A 16,768-nucleotide genomic window follows, 5' to 3' on the forward strand; every position below is an offset into this window, starting at 1 on the left:
TGAAAAACAATTCATGTCCATGTGATTAATGCAGGAATCTTATTTCGGCTTATGACTGATGATAATAAAGTCACGGGCATACACAATAGCATGAGTCCTGTATATGTTCCCTCCTTTGATGCTTTTAAATAAACAAAGGCTGAACAAAACCGTCTAATGCAACACGTATTTTTAATAGTAGCAGCAATAATTGGTTTCCAGAGTTCTCAGATTGCAACTGACGTACGCTTTGCCTGTTTGTTTAGAGCATCTGGAGTTTGTTGACTTTAAACTGCAATGACTTTTCTAATGCACCATCTAACATGCATTTGCTCCAGTGGAGTTCCCAGGTGTAAATGTGTAAATCTGAAACAAGAGCATGCATGCCCCAAATCGTTCCCTGACTTCCTTGCAATCAGTGATTTGTGTCTTGCATGAGATTAATTCATCAGAACGGAGGCACACACAAATGTCAAATCAACCACAAGCCTTGATCAGATTATTCCTACTGTACACACATGGGACAATGGGAACAAGACAGAACTAGCTTGAAACTAATTTGGTGACTGGCCAAACCCATATCATTACTTATTATTTAGTAAAACAGTGGCAGGGCAGACACAGAGACTAAAGGAGAGTGATAGACATTGAGACAGATTACGTGCTGGTTTGTGGGTACATATCACAGACTGAGAGTTGAGCAATGGGCATCTGTCTGTGAGTGCCAGCAGTGATTCTGTGTGTAACCGAGTGATACATGGCTTTAATTTGAGAGCACTCTCTATTAAGACCTGAGGAACAAAAAGAGGAGGTACTTCCAGAAACAGAGAGAGTAGCTGGAGGAGCTCCGTTTTAAATGTGTTCACTGTGTCCCTATAATGGAACACCTCATTATGTACTCTCTCCCTCTTCCTATGTGTCTTTGTTTGGTCATTTCTCAGTTTAGAAGGACAGAGAGAAAAACTGACCTGCCAGAAGATCAATGGAACCAGCCCCACTCTGTGAATTACCTACAGCAGGAAGGCGATCCATTTCGAGATATGTCTTCCGCAGAATCTCTGCCATTTTCCCAGCCCACTACAATCTCCCAAGAATTCAACAACAGTCAGCTCCATATTTACAGTTGTGTTTGAGAGGGCTACATTTAGAGGAGGCTTAACGAGAAAGCTCGCTGAAGGAAGGTGGTTAACAAAACATGTGTATACCTCTTGGCAATTGAAAAACAATATGAAAAGGTGTGTGTCAGTGTGTATTCCATCAGGTCTCTTCATCACACCCTTGCAAAAACTCTTTGCATTCACCTTTAAGTAGTGATTCCTAACTATGCTTTTTAAAATCTGTAGTTCTTTGAAATCAAAAACATAGTCTATAGATTGATAACCCACAACCACAGAGGACTGAGCGATGCGTTTGCATCTGTTTCTCCAGAGCCATTTTTGGACTCATCTCAACATTGTAATGATCCATCATTGGGTTCTGACACAAACTTTAATGGCCTTTGTGTCAGAGCTCTTTACCTTGTTCCTAAGCCCCCCTTTATACTTCTGTGTCGTTCCCCTTGAGCAACGACACCTTGTGGAAGAACCTCATTTTGCCCAGTCACTATGCAGAACTCATGACCATGGGCATTGGAGATATATTGGAGGTAAATCAAGAGCTTTTCCTCATCCACTGCTCAGAGTTCAAAGCAATGCCTCCATTACTGCTGCCCAATCTACCTGCTGATCTTGTGGTCCTCACCCACAAACAGAACCCTGAGATTCTTGCTCACAACCCAAGGTGGCAATCTACTGTTTTCTGGCAGTGGACCATGGCCACTGACTTGGAGGTGCTTACTCTCATCGCAACCTTTTCACACTACGTTGAAACTACGCCAGTGTGCGCTGAAGGGCACGGTCCAATGAAGCCAACAGACTACGTCATCAGCAAAAAGAAGCAAGATACAATCCCAAATCCAGTTCTACCTCCTGCACTAGTCCCATCTCCCTCCCTTCCAGACAGGTGACTCAACACATCCCAAGAGCTTGTTTTATAGCCAGGCGTCAGTCACCCAATAACACATACATTCGCTGGGCACCCAACCCAGACATCTACACCTATCCTCGCAGTAGTAGGCACACATAGCACACTGTTCAACTAATCAATTTAGTTACATCAACATTTTTTCACTTAATATGATTGTGTCAAGATTGGCCACAGTACAGGAGCTACAATGAGTACACTGTAGCACATCCTGTGTGTAATTTTGGTGTTTTTACAACCCGTGTTGACATCTCTGACTTAAAACAAATCAGAAAAATACTTGGTCTTGTGATGCTCCTATATAAAGCAGAACTTTACTGCAGTGCCTGAGGCTACACAGAAACAGATTTCCCAAACAAGTGATTTCGACATCAACATCTATTATTCAACAGTGGTGAAAGCAACAAAAAACCTACCAAGAGTGTGCAACTGAGTGGACGTGATAGAAATAAAGTCATGAGAAGAGAAAAGTTCCTCTGAAGTCCAAGCTCAATATAGCTCATCATCCTAGAACATGAGCTCTAGATAGGTTGAGCTTTCATCACTTATTGAGTCTTATAAAGTTTCCTTGCACAGCATAAGAAGGGATTAGGGACACCACACAGTATAAGTAGATGGGATAAGGAACTAATTAAAATCAGGAAAAGTGAGATTGAGGGGCCCACGGAATGACCTAACTTACAGATATGTGTGCCCACATTATCCCAGCTAACCTCAGCCTAGAGGTCACTACCACATTAGTAGGAAATCAATTAGGATCCCGGCTCAAACAGATCATGAATGTAAGGCGAAGTTGATGTGGAATATCTATACCCTAAAATGCTGCTACATTCAGCCAACTCTGACACTGCCTGTGAGAATTTGTTTTCACCTTGCAGTGTTAATAAATGTGATAGAAATTGTTGTCGATGGAAGTAAAGAAACCTTTTTTGGAAAAAGAAGAAATCACCTATGACTGTGTGACAAGGCTTACATCAACGTTGTCAGAATACAAGCTTTAACCTTCAGGAAGTAGATTTCATCAGGCCTTGGTGCAGCATAAACTGAGCTCTCAGTACCATTATAAAACAACCCCTATACTACGACACAAATAGATTTAGGAAAGAATAATGGAGGGAAAAAAGGAAATGACAGTTCAAGGACACTTTCACTTCCAGCACAGCCTGCTTGGTGACGTACTGTTGTTTCATAAAGAGGGGATGCCAGTCATACTACTGGCCCAGGTTTCAGAGGCCTAACACCCACACACCAAGTACCCTAGGGGATGACAGTATGATGTGGCACGTCTGCCTCACTGTCATCTACAGTGATGGCCACGGTCCTAACAGCTGACAGGCAAGAGGTTTCTGTGTGGGGATGAGTAATTTCAAATGTGGGGGAGCTGCTGCCATTTCAGGAAGAAGCTTTGATAGCAGGCTGGTGACTGCACACAATGATTATGATTGGTTCACTACCAATAATTTCCTTTCCAAAAGACTGAGCTTCACTTGGATGAGACCTTAGGTGAATGGGAAACAGTTTATATAAACAACAACCCAAATCAAATCAAATCATATTCCACAGCAAAAAAAGGCAAATAAACTTAACTTGACTTATGCTGAAAAAAAAATCGAAAATGCTAAATATGCTCACCAAGACCCTTTGTCGTGATGCCGCTGCTGTCTGCTGGGTTGACGGCCCAGTAGTAGTACTTTAGCGCATGCATGAGCTGAAGCACTGTGCCCACTCGACGAATCGTGTTGTAGATGGTTGCCGTGCCAATGAACTCAGCAGAAAGGTATGTGTACAGAGAGAGCTGTACCTGGAGTGGGAACACACACACACACACACACACACACACACACACACATACATACATACATGTTATTAACTGCACAGTGTAATCAATCTCTTGAACTATATACCCTTTTAGACTAACCAAGACATTGTATTGTGGGGGATTGCAGTAGCTGAGCTTATTATCTTTGCAGGTGTATAGTAGGGATGGTCACTGACCCTATATTACTCAATTTCATAATTGTCGCAGCTCCACTCTGTTCAGTGATGATTAGCATGTCCTCTGTAATTAGCAACAGACCTGACAAGAATCCTTAATCCCACCACAGCCATTCCAGCCATAAATACTGAGGGCTTTTTTCTATGTGTCATAAATTATAGGATATTAACGAGTCAAATGTGAGTCATGATGAAAGGCGGCAGTGTAGTTACGATGTGAGCATGATGTGATATGGTTTGAGGCTACTGAAATTAAACACTTGAGATAAGTGAACACCATGCTGCTGGTAATGTAATTTCCATGAGAAAAGAACAGAACTTATTTGTCCATTAGGACAAGGTCAGTGGGCCCATGTAATTAATGCATATTGCATGCTCCCATCATTCACACAGCTGGATCTCTGTACCCCATGCAGCAGATAGGGACAGAGGAAATGTGGACTTTGTGGCATGTCCTAAGGGAAGAAGCCAACGTAACTCACTGTGCCGTTGTAGCTAAAAGCATTCTAACCCACTTCATTACCTCGCTGTTTCTCTCATTTTTTCTCCCTCATTCTCTATGCTCTATTTTGGAGGAGTGTCACAGGCAAGCCTCCAGACACTTTTGTATTTATTTCCTCCCTTTATTTATTCATGGCTTGGCCCACCAGCAGCATTCCTGAGGCAAATGTATTTGCCACACAAACTCAGCTCCTTTGATATACCTCATCCCATTTTTTCATGGGTCATTATTTAAAAGGAGGGGGAAAAAAACTCTGGAACATTGTGTATAAGTTATAAAAACTTGGTTAGGTTGAGGACAGGAAAGCAGAAGCAAGTGATGAACTACGCAACCATTTAATGTCTTATAAATATACATATCTGGTGTATGTGCGCCACTCCACTCGATTCCTAGACAAACACTTGTTGCCAGGGGGAATCGCACTAAAACTGACAGCAATGTGACACATGCTACAACACGCTAAATTTCCACCCCTATTTCCTTTGTAACACAAGTATGAGGACTTGAAGTTTCAATTCTTGTCTTTACAGAAGCAATGATGCAAAAGATTACCGAAGCCTTCTATGGTTGCAAGCTCCCGATATGCATCCACTTCAGCCTGATCACAGGTAAAGACACCTGTCTCTTCATGGGCTGAGTTACTTGCAGGAGCTCACCTTGGCAGGGGTGTGGATCCAGATGGCAGCATTGAACAGGATGTGGTCACACAGCTGCTTCAGCAGTGGTGCCCCATGTGTCAGACCATCCAGATACTTTGCAAAGGAGAGGAACTGCTCCAATACAGCCCTGGTGATGTGTGCACGTGATGACTGTAGGAAGAAGCACAAAGTAATGTTAAACAATAATCATATTGCGAAGCCTTTTCTATACTAAGCATGTATTTATCCTTCCTGACTGCATTATGGAAAGCAACACCCTATGGTAATTGTTCATAAGATGTTTCAAAAATATCATCACAAAGATGTCATAAAGAAGAGAACCACATCTGTAACTCTGTCACAAAGGTGGGTCTGGTAGTTGTGTGCAGCCTAAAACTGACATTGACATTAAAGTTGGCCTTTAAGTAAAAAAGCACAACGGAACCTAATCTTACAGGATGTATAGATTTGTTGGTTAAAACAAGAAAGACGGTTGATAGAATAGAATAGAGATGTGTGAAAAACTCTTCTATTGTTTTGGTCCGCTTTGTGTGCTGTGTAAATGTTGTATATATTTTGGTTAATACATTAAAAAGTATTAAATTAAGTATTAATTATAAAAAGCAATGATTGAAATCATTTAGTTCCTTCAAAGATAAAGTCCTTCTTCGGGAAGTGCCTGTCATTTTGTCAATTCCCCTGTATATAGGCTCAGTTAAAGGATCACTTGGTTTTGTGTGTTCTATCTATGCTCTGTAGCAGCATATTAGCATCTTTTAGCATAGGTGATAAATTGATCTACTTACTCATTTTGTCAAGTTGCTGAATTCTAAACAAGTGTTCAAACTAAATTAGGACAAGGCTTGACTTTGCAGAGAATTTCACTTTGACGAATACTGTTAGCGCTCCTGTCTGGCACCTGTTCTCTGCCCAGGTGGGGACTTGGTGAGGGCAGGAGAGAGGGAAATATGAAGGCACGGGGAGAAGGGAAGGTGTGGCATAAACAGATCACGAACAGATGGTGCGATATGTGGAAGTGTGAAACCTGGCAGCGGGAAGGAAGCAAGAAAAAGACGGCTGCTCTCAGGTGCCGACTCTGCCTGGCTTTTAGTTAACAGCAGCTGAAGCCAGCAGGCAGGCAAGTCACTGAGTGACAAAGTGGAGTCATTTCTCAGTGCTCCAAAACAGCCAGCACTCTGGGGAGGCCGGCAAGCTGCTAGATATGCATCACAAAATGGGTAAATAAAGATTGATGCGGGGGGGGGGTAGTCTTGTGGTGTTCCTCTAGCTCTGTTTAGTTCAAAGACACATTCAGGCCTCTGCTACCGGCAATGGGAGATCAGACTGTTGACAATGCAGACAAAATACAGTGCACTTTCATAGTGGGGAAGGTGAAAGAACTTTCAAAAGCAGATGGGTTTTTCAGAGAAAAACTCTTCACATCAGTGTATCATTTCCCTTTCATTATTTTACTCAAGAAGGAAAATGAAGAGTTCAAAGTGAGAACAGTTGCTGTGATGAGTCTGCCTGCTCCCAGACTATTGGTCTATGTGTATTGGGACCACTTGTATAACCTTTTCCTGAGAACAAAAGTGTAAATGATACAGTACTACTGATGTGTCACTAAGGTTAGGAAACAGTTGCAATATGTAATGGAGGCTCTACCATACCTTCTCTAACAGGTATCCAATCACCAAAAAGCCCTTTCCTCCCAGCATTTGCTCCTGCATGGCCACAGAGCTCTTGAGCAGCTCAACCAGAAAGACCAGAAGAGTGACACTGCAAAACAAGAGGACATAACTTCTCACACAGGGATAAAATACACATCTATTCACACACTCTTCAGATGGTGAAGGAATTATTCTATACTATCTATAACTACAGTAGCATGAAGACACAGTGTTGCAGAGAGTAAGAAAAACAAGGTCATTTTCAGAGGATGTCAGCCATCAGCTGGGAACTCCAGCTCACTTCTTTCATCCCTCTTCAATTCAGAAGAAAGGGAAGGCTTCTTGGGATATATATATATACACACTTTTTTTGTTAATGTTCATGTCACTGTTAATGTGTACTGTCCAAATGTTAGGAAAATTTGTATTTTGATGCTTTGGCAACATTGTTTTTGAAACTCTCATGCCAATAAAGCCCTTTATTTAATTGAGTGTCTGGGGGGCGAGTTGTAACAGGGTGTGCATGTATGTGTGTGAGGTGGGGGTTCAAGAGGGAAAGGCAGTGCACTGAAGATGATTTTATACCGCAGCAAAGCGGGGGACATCCATACAGACATGAACGTCTGTCCATAATTTACTGAGTGAGTGATGAAGTTACAACGTTGGTCATTGCTCTTTCAAAATGAACAGGCACAAACATTAGTTACTTAACCTCTAAGCTGTGGGCCCCACTGGTTCCTTTAACTAGCTGAAGAAAAAGCTGTTTTTGGGAGCTGATTGTCCAGTCTCATTCTATTTCATATAGGCTTCACCCTAATACTAGTGAGATAAGGGCGAAGCAGGATGTGGTCCATGCCCCACTGGGTCCGTTTGGAACCCACATTCACAAACACACACCCATTAAAATCAATAACCAGTCCACATCTCGCCAATGCGCACAAATGGCACCGAAACAGTACAATACCTGAGTATAATTTCCCCCCGGGGATCAATAAAGTATTTCTGATTCTGATTCTGATTCACCATGAAGAAATGAAACTGGAAAACAACATAAAACTTACAGCTGGGGGAAGTAGAGACAATGGTTATGCACTGTAACAAACCAGCAGAGAGCACAGTAGAAGAGAAAACAGTTCTCCATGCGCTGAGACGCATGAGGGAGAGTGCACAGTTAAAGCACCAGAAATAACTCCAAATCACTCCACACTCGACACAGAGTTAGTCATAGAAAAACGAGAGATATCCCACAGATAGAAATGAATGAAAGAGCAGCGGGAGTTAATAGATAATTAGAATAGTTGTAATTATAATTAGAACAAGTTCTCTTTCAAATCAAACATCTTAAAATATGAGTGGAAAGTTTTGTTCTTGCAAATGCATTTATAAAATGTTTTGACTGAAACGTAGCTTAACCATGTCATGTGATATGCTACTTCAGTACACTTTAAGACCTCCTGGGATCACTACAGAAAATTTCAGATGAACATTTAATATTCAGGAATTCACATTAGAGACACTACCACTGACTATCCATGAAACAATGTGGCCACAATATTGCACATTGACCATACACGATCCAGCGATATAGTAGGTTTCGACCTAGTCTTGTTTCTTTGTTGCAGAGCTTTTCAGCTGAAGCCTTTGGCTGAGTGACAGTGGTGCTCTGTGACACTTCTTAATCGGCTTTCCCTCACATCCTCTAGTGGCCTCTGCTCTAGCGCAACAATCACAAGGACACAATCACTCCTGTGCAGGCTTTCCCATAGATACTGCACATACACTACATGCATACAAACTCATACGACTGAATGTGACCTTCATTCTGCTGTGTCTGTTTGTCTACCTTGACAGTTTGCAGTTGCTCATTTCTCATTACTACTCCAACTTAGCTATAACTGAGCCAAGGGAACGCATACAGAACTGGGTGACAATCAACTCTAGGTTTAGCCTCTGATCCTTTACTGCAAGCACAGCTTCCTTCCAATTTGGCAAAGCAGTAGTGATTGATGTTATATCCCTGCTGTTTGGAATTCAAGGTGGCACACAGTAACATGAGATTAGATGCTTATTAAAAGGAATGTTTTTTAAATCACTATTCGAGGTTGTTGAGAACAGCCACATCAGATCCACAGGCATTATAGAGAGTTAATTGTTGCAGAAGCTTTGAACTCCTCGGCTCAGCAGGCTTTAGGAGGACTCGATCTAAAAGCCAAGGCAAGGACAAAGCAAGTGTTCGGGAGAGTGACACACTGTGAGGGAAAGACCCTCAACATGCTAGCGAGAGAGAAAGAGGGACAGAGAGCAGAGATGAGAGGAAACTACAGAGGCAGAGAGCTTTGGGCATCAGGGGTTTGTGCTCTTGTGTGGCCACTCCTGAGTCTACCTAGTCGTACTGCTGTCATTGAACTAACATGGGATTAGAGCAGAGTTCAGACTCCATCCAGGTCACTGTGGGGAAGCTTTTGGACTGACCACCTCAGGATGACGAGTATGAGAGGAGTCTGAACCAGAGAGTCGAGATAATAATGAAAACTGGACTACAGCTTGACCAAGGCTGATATTATACTTGATGTAATACAGAAACACTCATATCACCACATTGTTTGTCCAACAGACACCTACTCTAATTCTGGAGGCTGAGACTTTATTACCAAGATGTCATGTAACATCAGCAAACTGAGGACTCCTCGTTCCCAACTGTTTTTTGTGACAGGTTCAACAACGCTGCTGTTTGTGCAACTTTAAAAAGTTATTAATATTACTTCAATATTATTTCAGCCTTTTTCTCTCCATCAGTCACAAGCAAAGCCTCATATATAAGCAAGGTATCAAAAAGTAATCAAATTCACAATAACTCCAAAGGCATCAACTAAAAAGTGAAATTCTTTTCTCTTGTAACAACATTTATACTGCTTACCATACAGTGGCTTCCACCTGGGTGTCGTTCAGCTGATGGTAGTCCAGCTGAGCAAAAAGCGGGAAGAGCACCTGGATCCCACCAATGGAGTGGATGGCACTGTGGATGGAGTGAGTCACTGTGGCTTTTACATCCTGTGAGAACAATATAAAACCAGTGCAACAGAAATGAATGAGTCAATATCGGGGATAGTGTACACAGAATTGGCTTTGAGTAAAGCAACTGACCTGTAGCATAAGGGCGTGCGGTGAGTGCACAAAGATGGAGGCATTTTCTTTAGGTGAGGACTCCAGGCAGAGCTGGGCGTCTGTGGCCTTGGCGTTATAGGTGAAGGAGATGGAGCTGGCCAACTTGCTGTCATACAACACCTGCTTGTGATGCTCTGCTAAGTGGATATCACTCTCTGATTTGAACTTAAAGGTGCTCTGGAAAAAAAGAGATAGAGATGAGGGAGAATAAAGGAGAGATAAAGAAAGCGAAGGAGAGAGTGAGTAATAGATTGAGTATCTCTGCATACTATCAGTGTCTCTCGGGTGTTATCTTTTAATTATAACTTGATTAAAAAATATCCATTCGAGAATGAAAAATGACAAGATGATTTTTTGGGTTAGCAATCACACATTTCTCAAGGTCAAAATTTTGGCACTGAGTGTGCAATATATCAACATTTTGAAAATGTATTTTCTTCTATTGATTAAAAGCCATCTTTTCTACACTATATTGCCAAAAGTATTGGCTCACCTGCCTTGACTCGCATATGAACTTAAGTGACATCCCATTCTTAATCCATAGGGTTTAATATGACGTCGGTCCACCCTTTGCAGCTATAACAGCTTCAACTCTTCTGGGAAGGCTTTCCACAAGGTTTAGGAGTGTGTTTATGGGAATTTTTGACCATTCTTCCAGAAGCGCATTTGTGAGGTCACACACTGATGTTGGACGAGAAGGCCTGGCTCTCAGTCTCCGCTCTAATTCATCCCAAAGGTGTTCTATCGGGTTGAGGTCAGGACTCTGTGCAGGCCAGTCAAGTTCATCCACACCAAACTCTCTCATCCATGTCTTTATGGACCTTGCTTTGTGCACTGGTGCACAGTCATGTTGGAACAGGAAGGGGCCGTCCCCAAACTGTTCCCACAAAGTTGGGAGCATGGAATTGTCCAAAATCTCTTGGTATGCTGAAGCATTCGGAGTTCCTTTCACTGGAACTAAAGGGCCAAGCCCAGCTCCTGAAAAACAACCCCACACCATAATCCCCCCTCCACCAAACTTTACACTTGGCACAATGCAGTCAGACAAGTACCGCTCTCCTGGCAACCGCCAAACCCAGACTCCTCCATCAGATCGCCAGATGGTGAAGTGCGATTCGTCACCCCAGAGAACGCGTCTCCACTGCTCTAGAGTCCAGTGGCGGCGTGCTTTACACCACTGCATCCGACGCTTTGCATTGCACTTGGTGATGTATGGCTTGGATGCAGCTGCTCGGCCATGGAAACCCATTCCATGAAGCTCTCTACGCACTGTTCTTGAGCTAATCTGAAGGCCACATGAAGTTTGGAGGTCTGTAGTGATTGACTCTGCAGAAAGTTGGCGACCTCTGCGCACTATGCGCCTCAGCATCCGCTGACCCCGCTCCGTCATTTTACGTGGCCTACCACTTCGTGGCTGAGTTGCTGTTGTTCCCAATCGCTTCCACTTTGTTATAATACCACTGACAGTTGACTGTGGAATATTTAGGAGTGAGGAAATTTCACGACTGGACTTGTTGCACAGGTGGCATCCTATCACAATACCACGCTAGAATTCACTGAGCTCCATCAGAGCGACCCATTCTTTCACATATGTTTGTAGAAACAGTCTGCATGCCTTGGTGCATGATTTTATACACCTGTGGCCATGGAAGTGATTGGAACACCTGATTTCAATTATTTGGATGGGTGAGTGAATACTTTTGGCAATATAGTGTATCTCTATCATTCTGTAATGCTGCAATCAACAACACAACCACACATAAGCTTTTTAGTGATGCAAACTGTTCTTGACACAATTAACAACAAAGCACAGTTTGAGCTACAGGGACCATAATTCCATTTCCAATGCATGAGACATAATAGTGCAAACATTTTAATGATCTTTGTGTCTCATAGGGGACATGGCAGTATATGGTTACGTTATGTAGGTATTTGGTGCGTATCTTTCCTCAGTTGCTTTTATTTTGTTTTACTTTGAATGTTTAAGCTGGAGGCTTCCCTTTTTATCTCTGTGGGAACATTGTTTGATGACAATCTTCAAGTTCTACTGCAGAGTACAAAGATTAGGAGGAACAGAGGCTGATGAGAAGGATCAGAGTTGCTGTGATACCACAGATGATTGTTTACCTGTATCAATTTAACCCAGCCATTTGTTCTAGCCTGTTCTGGAGCAATCTCAAGCCGAGCACAATCATTACTGAATTCTCATGAAGATACACTGAAGTGGAAAAAGGCTACAAAGAGAGAGTGCCATGATTGCGGTCTTTCACTTAGCAGACATTAAGATTTACCAATGCATAGGTTTCTTGACAGAAGAAATATTTTTCTGTTCAAATATGCTTAGGAAACATAAAACAGGAGCGAATATGAAAATATTTCATCCAGTATGGCTAGAAACAACTTCAAATTAAAGCTGGCAGTCTGCAATTTAGCTTCGAGTTACTGTGTCACTTCACATCCAAAGTAATCAGACTCTGAGTCAAAACATTGTGCAAATACTTGGTGAGATCACAATATGGACTCAGTATTTATTTATCAGATTTATTTTTTGAATTTTTGCCCTCCACACTCCAGAGAGAGAGAAACTAGAACTAAATTACACCCAGCTGAGATATATCTATAAACCTTACAGCAAATCATATATATGCTGTTCTGTCCCTTTTTAATTCTCATAAATAACGAACAAATTGCGCTGGTGACTTAATGGTTGCAGTGATGAATTATGTGTCTTATATGTTTCTAATGGGTCATTATGTCTTGAAACGTTATTATTCCTTAAGATATCTGAAGCCATTTGGTAGCAGTGTAAAAAGAACTGGAGGTTCCATCAATCAGTGGCTCAATAACATATTCATTATGGCTAACATAACAAATAGCTGATCGATAACAGACTAGTCTTAATTTACTCAATCAATAAGCAGTTGACAGATGAGCTGAATTAATTTGTCGATGCAGTGTGAATGGAATATGCTTAATAGGAAATCAAGTCTAATCAGGAGGGTTGAATTATTAATGAATGAGAGAAATGTTTTTCCTTCCCTCTCTGACTCATGGACAGCAAGCGGAGGGTGATAAGATAAAAAGAGACAGAAAGAGCTGGAGTACCAGTGAGGAAACAACCATCTGGTCCTGGAGGGACTGTAGATAAATACAGTATGTTACGCAACACAGGCAAACAGGGTTCATACACCTGCCGAAAAGGCATCTAAATCTGGGTCGCTTGTTTTAGTAAGGGAGTAAATGGATAAATAGGTGAGCTGACTCAGATTGCCAATTGTACAATTATTGTGCATTCTATTCTGAGTGCCTCTAGAGCAGAATTCAAAGTCGGAGGCAACCTTTAGAGGAAACACACAACATAAAGTGTTTAATACTATTTTTGATATTACATGTCTGCTACAAATATTGTACAACACTACATTTAAATCAGCTTATATCGAAACTGATTCAAACCTTAAAGTTTTCTGATCCTAGAATTTTATCCTCTGGGCTTTAGATTTTACTTTAGTTCTATTTCCAGATGATATTGGTCAAAACCCATGTATGTATATTTACTGGCACTATATATGTTGCCTGGCAGCATTACTCTAGCAAGAGTTTTACAGGTAAGTTACAGAAACTCACAGGGAGAGGAGCCACAAATAATGGCGTCTCCTTCTAGTCGGATGATAAAAAAAAGGCATAAGAGGTATTCTGTTCATCTGCTATGATCAAGTCTACACAGCAGCCAGCATGCATCTCATCATGTAGTCTCTAACATCCTTCAAAAGTTCCCACTCATGGAACCCAAGTGACAAGAAATAACAAGCTCCAGTGCCCCGCACTTTAGTATGAGCCATGCCACAGTGTGAAAATAATGATCTCATGGGTTGTAGCTACAGTAACAAACCCTGTAGCATGACAGCATCATTCCACAGGCCAGCCAGTCACATAAAAGAATTAGAGCACATTTGCCTCCTTCCTCTCCCAGTGCAAAAGGCTGTCATTGACTTGGGGCATCCCCAGGTCTCCCAACAAGAAACAGGCAGTCACTTGACAAGCTGAGGACACTCCCATGCTACATTACCTGCGGTCTTAGCATGACTACAGGCTGCAACAATATAGTCAACAATGCAATCGTTTCATTGAATTCATAACGCTAAAAACAAAAAAAACGTTTTCTCAGTATTGACTCAATGTTAACAGTTTAACTTGATGTTGTTTTTATTGTTTCATTACCTCCGTCAACGAGCTCATGTTTTCAGTACAGCATATGTTAGTTAGCAGGATATATCTTATTTTGTGAATGGTGGAAAAGTCATTAGCATTAGTTGTAGATCCATATCCAGGGAAATATCTGGATCCCTGTCACTCCATAACTGGATCTGTATTAGCTGCGTCAAAAATGTGCACCTTGGTGCAGATTAAACCAACATTTAAAATGATCTATTGTGGAGCCTTGGTGGTGTTACATAATCTCTAGTTGTGAATGAGACTAAGTTGTTGCTCCATTGACAGCTTGGAGGCATTTGAAGGCAGGCAGGTTTACTACAAATAGGCCAACATTTGCAGGTATTTCTGTTGGCCTGTATAGTATCTCCGAAGTTTTTGACATCTGTTAGCTTGTCATGTAATGTTCTACATCATTGTATTATTGCATGGCCCCTACACATAGATAATAATTCTTCTTCCTTGCCAAGGGAAGACTTGGACTGTGCAGCTCCTCAGTCTCTTCAACAGCAATCTGTGGCGCATACTGCAGAGCAGTGTTGGCAGAAATTCAATGGGCTAATCTGCCTCATGTAGAACACATATGGTAGTGATGATAGAGGGTAAAGACAGAAATAACTCTAAGAGCATCATATGACATCATAAGACAAAGCCATGGCTTAATTGTTTTGACTAGTCAACTCAATGACTAATACTTTGTGTTCAGTGAAGCTGTCACTGGATATTGTTTTGACGGATGTTACTTTATGACTACAGACCAGGCTATTTCCCAGAGGTGGAAAGAGATAAGCAGTTATCCAGAACAAATACACCAAGAGGGCTTTTTAAAACTGTTTTGTTGCGTTTACTAGTATCCATTGGGAATTATATTCTTCGTAGTGAGTTACATCTCACACAGTCGTGAGGTAGTTCCCTTGTATGAATCATTCAACACACAATTTCCTTGACTTTCACCAAAGCTTATGAACTCGGCTAAAACAGCAGTGATGAATGACAGTCTGATGTGACAGTCAGCTTCTGTCAGCCTCAGTGTCTGTAGACCCAACACTGCCCCTTGATGTTATCTCCGAATGGCTGGGAATGTTTTAAGACAGTCATGGAAATAGCAATATAAAGCAAAAGTTGTTTGGTTCAGAGTGCAATTTCGCATGCAGCAATATGAAAAGAGCCCAAAGAAGAGATTCCACTAACAGGTCTGTCATAGTTACAGCCATAAATCATAACGTGCAGTAGAAATTGTAACCAGAGGCAGCAATAATCTCTGCATATCAACAAACCGCAGAAGTTACAGTTACATTCAATACACTGTGTGAGCGATGGAAAGCGTGTCAAACATCAAACATGGATGAGAGGACCATGGATCTGAAAATAAATCCTACATCAGCTCAGATGTTTTTTCTCCCGCCGTGGAGCTGAGCTGAGTTGAAACAGATATCATGAAAGTCCTATGCTCATACTTTAGTAGATGTACGCTGTGATCTGCTGCAATCAGACTCTTCCTGGCAGCTCTCAATTAAAGCAGACAGGCCTCTCGTCGCCTGGACAGTACTCCCATTACAACAACCAATCAGTGGACCTGACAACTCTCTGACCTTCCTCCTCAACTCACCTGGCTGGCTCTATCATACTCACCATTACCAACACGGTTCACAGCTTCATCAATTGCGGGTAATTGTCTCCTCGGGACATGCTCTTCATTATTTTGAGAAATCTGGAGGATTGCTCCGCTATGTGTTACCTCTCTAACAGAAGGTCTAGAACCACAATTAAGGAGGTAAACGGCAAGTCACCAGCGATTAGTGAAAAGACCAAACAATGAGCACTCCTGGGGAATCTCCAGGCATTCACAGCCCTGATTGAAATCACAGACATCCATATCCCAATTTTCAACAGAGTAGGTTTTACAATGACCATGCCTATTCCTTCCTGCCATAAAAAAAGCCTACTTTTGTCTTCAAAACAGCGAGAGAGCAAACAGAGCTTGTGTAAAATGGACAGAGATATTGTAAATTGTCTGAGACACATCCTGTGTTCAAAGCTGATTTGGCAGTGCATGTCATTCCTCCATTTGTGACAGAGTGCAGGGCTTAAAACTGTGAAGAAACAGCTGCAAAAGTGAGACAGTGAGAGGGAGAGAGAGCCATCTCTGTATCTGAGCATAAACTGAGGGCACACCCTGTATCTCATTCAAGATGAGTGGAATATTTGGGGATAGAGAGAAAATAAATGAAACTGTAATTTAAATAGCAAAATGTGCAAACCAAATACTTTGCCACCATATGATTAACATTCACAGCTGAATCCCCTTCTGGGTAGGTCAGCATCTTTCTATATTCACAATCTTTTGGTCTTTGTCAAGAAGCTACACCTGCTGCAGCTGATATAAGTCGGCTCAGGACTCTATCCCCTCACAGTGCCTGCTGCTTCCCTCGGTGTATTGTGCCATTATTTCCAAGAAGTAGGTAATTTATGCAGCCGTTTATCTGGGAGGAAAAGCATCTCCCAGGACGCAGACGCATGGCAGGAACTGCAGCAGGGCAGCACTGGGCATTGATTTCACAGATTGATAGGCGATGCAGACTGCTTAC

General features: G+C 41.9%; 1 protein-coding gene across 4 annotated transcripts in view; it reads right to left on the reverse strand.

The window, feature by feature from the left end:
- The window catches only part of nbeab (neurobeachin b), a 188,961-nt gene that overhangs the window by 117,608 nt on the left and 54,585 nt on the right, over nt 1-16,768 (reverse strand). For all 4 annotated transcript variants that reach the window (XM_070906391.1, XM_070906390.1, XM_070906393.1 and 1 more), the window contains exons 9-13: nt 9,951-10,148; nt 9,724-9,857; nt 6,807-6,915; nt 5,155-5,307; nt 3,634-3,802 (exon numbers count right to left, since the gene is read on the reverse strand). In XM_070906391.1, the coding sequence (XP_070762492.1) occupies nt 3,634-3,802; nt 5,155-5,307; nt 6,807-6,915; nt 9,724-9,857; nt 9,951-10,148 (763 nt within the window). The remainder of the gene's footprint in view (nt 1-3,633; nt 3,803-5,154; nt 5,308-6,806; nt 6,916-9,723; nt 9,858-9,950; nt 10,149-16,768) is intronic.

Source organism: Enoplosus armatus, chromosome 5 (assembly GCF_043641665.1).
Source record: "Enoplosus armatus isolate fEnoArm2 chromosome 5, fEnoArm2.hap1, whole genome shotgun sequence".
Taxonomy (NCBI): Eukaryota; Metazoa; Chordata; class Actinopteri; order Centrarchiformes; family Enoplosidae; genus Enoplosus; species Enoplosus armatus.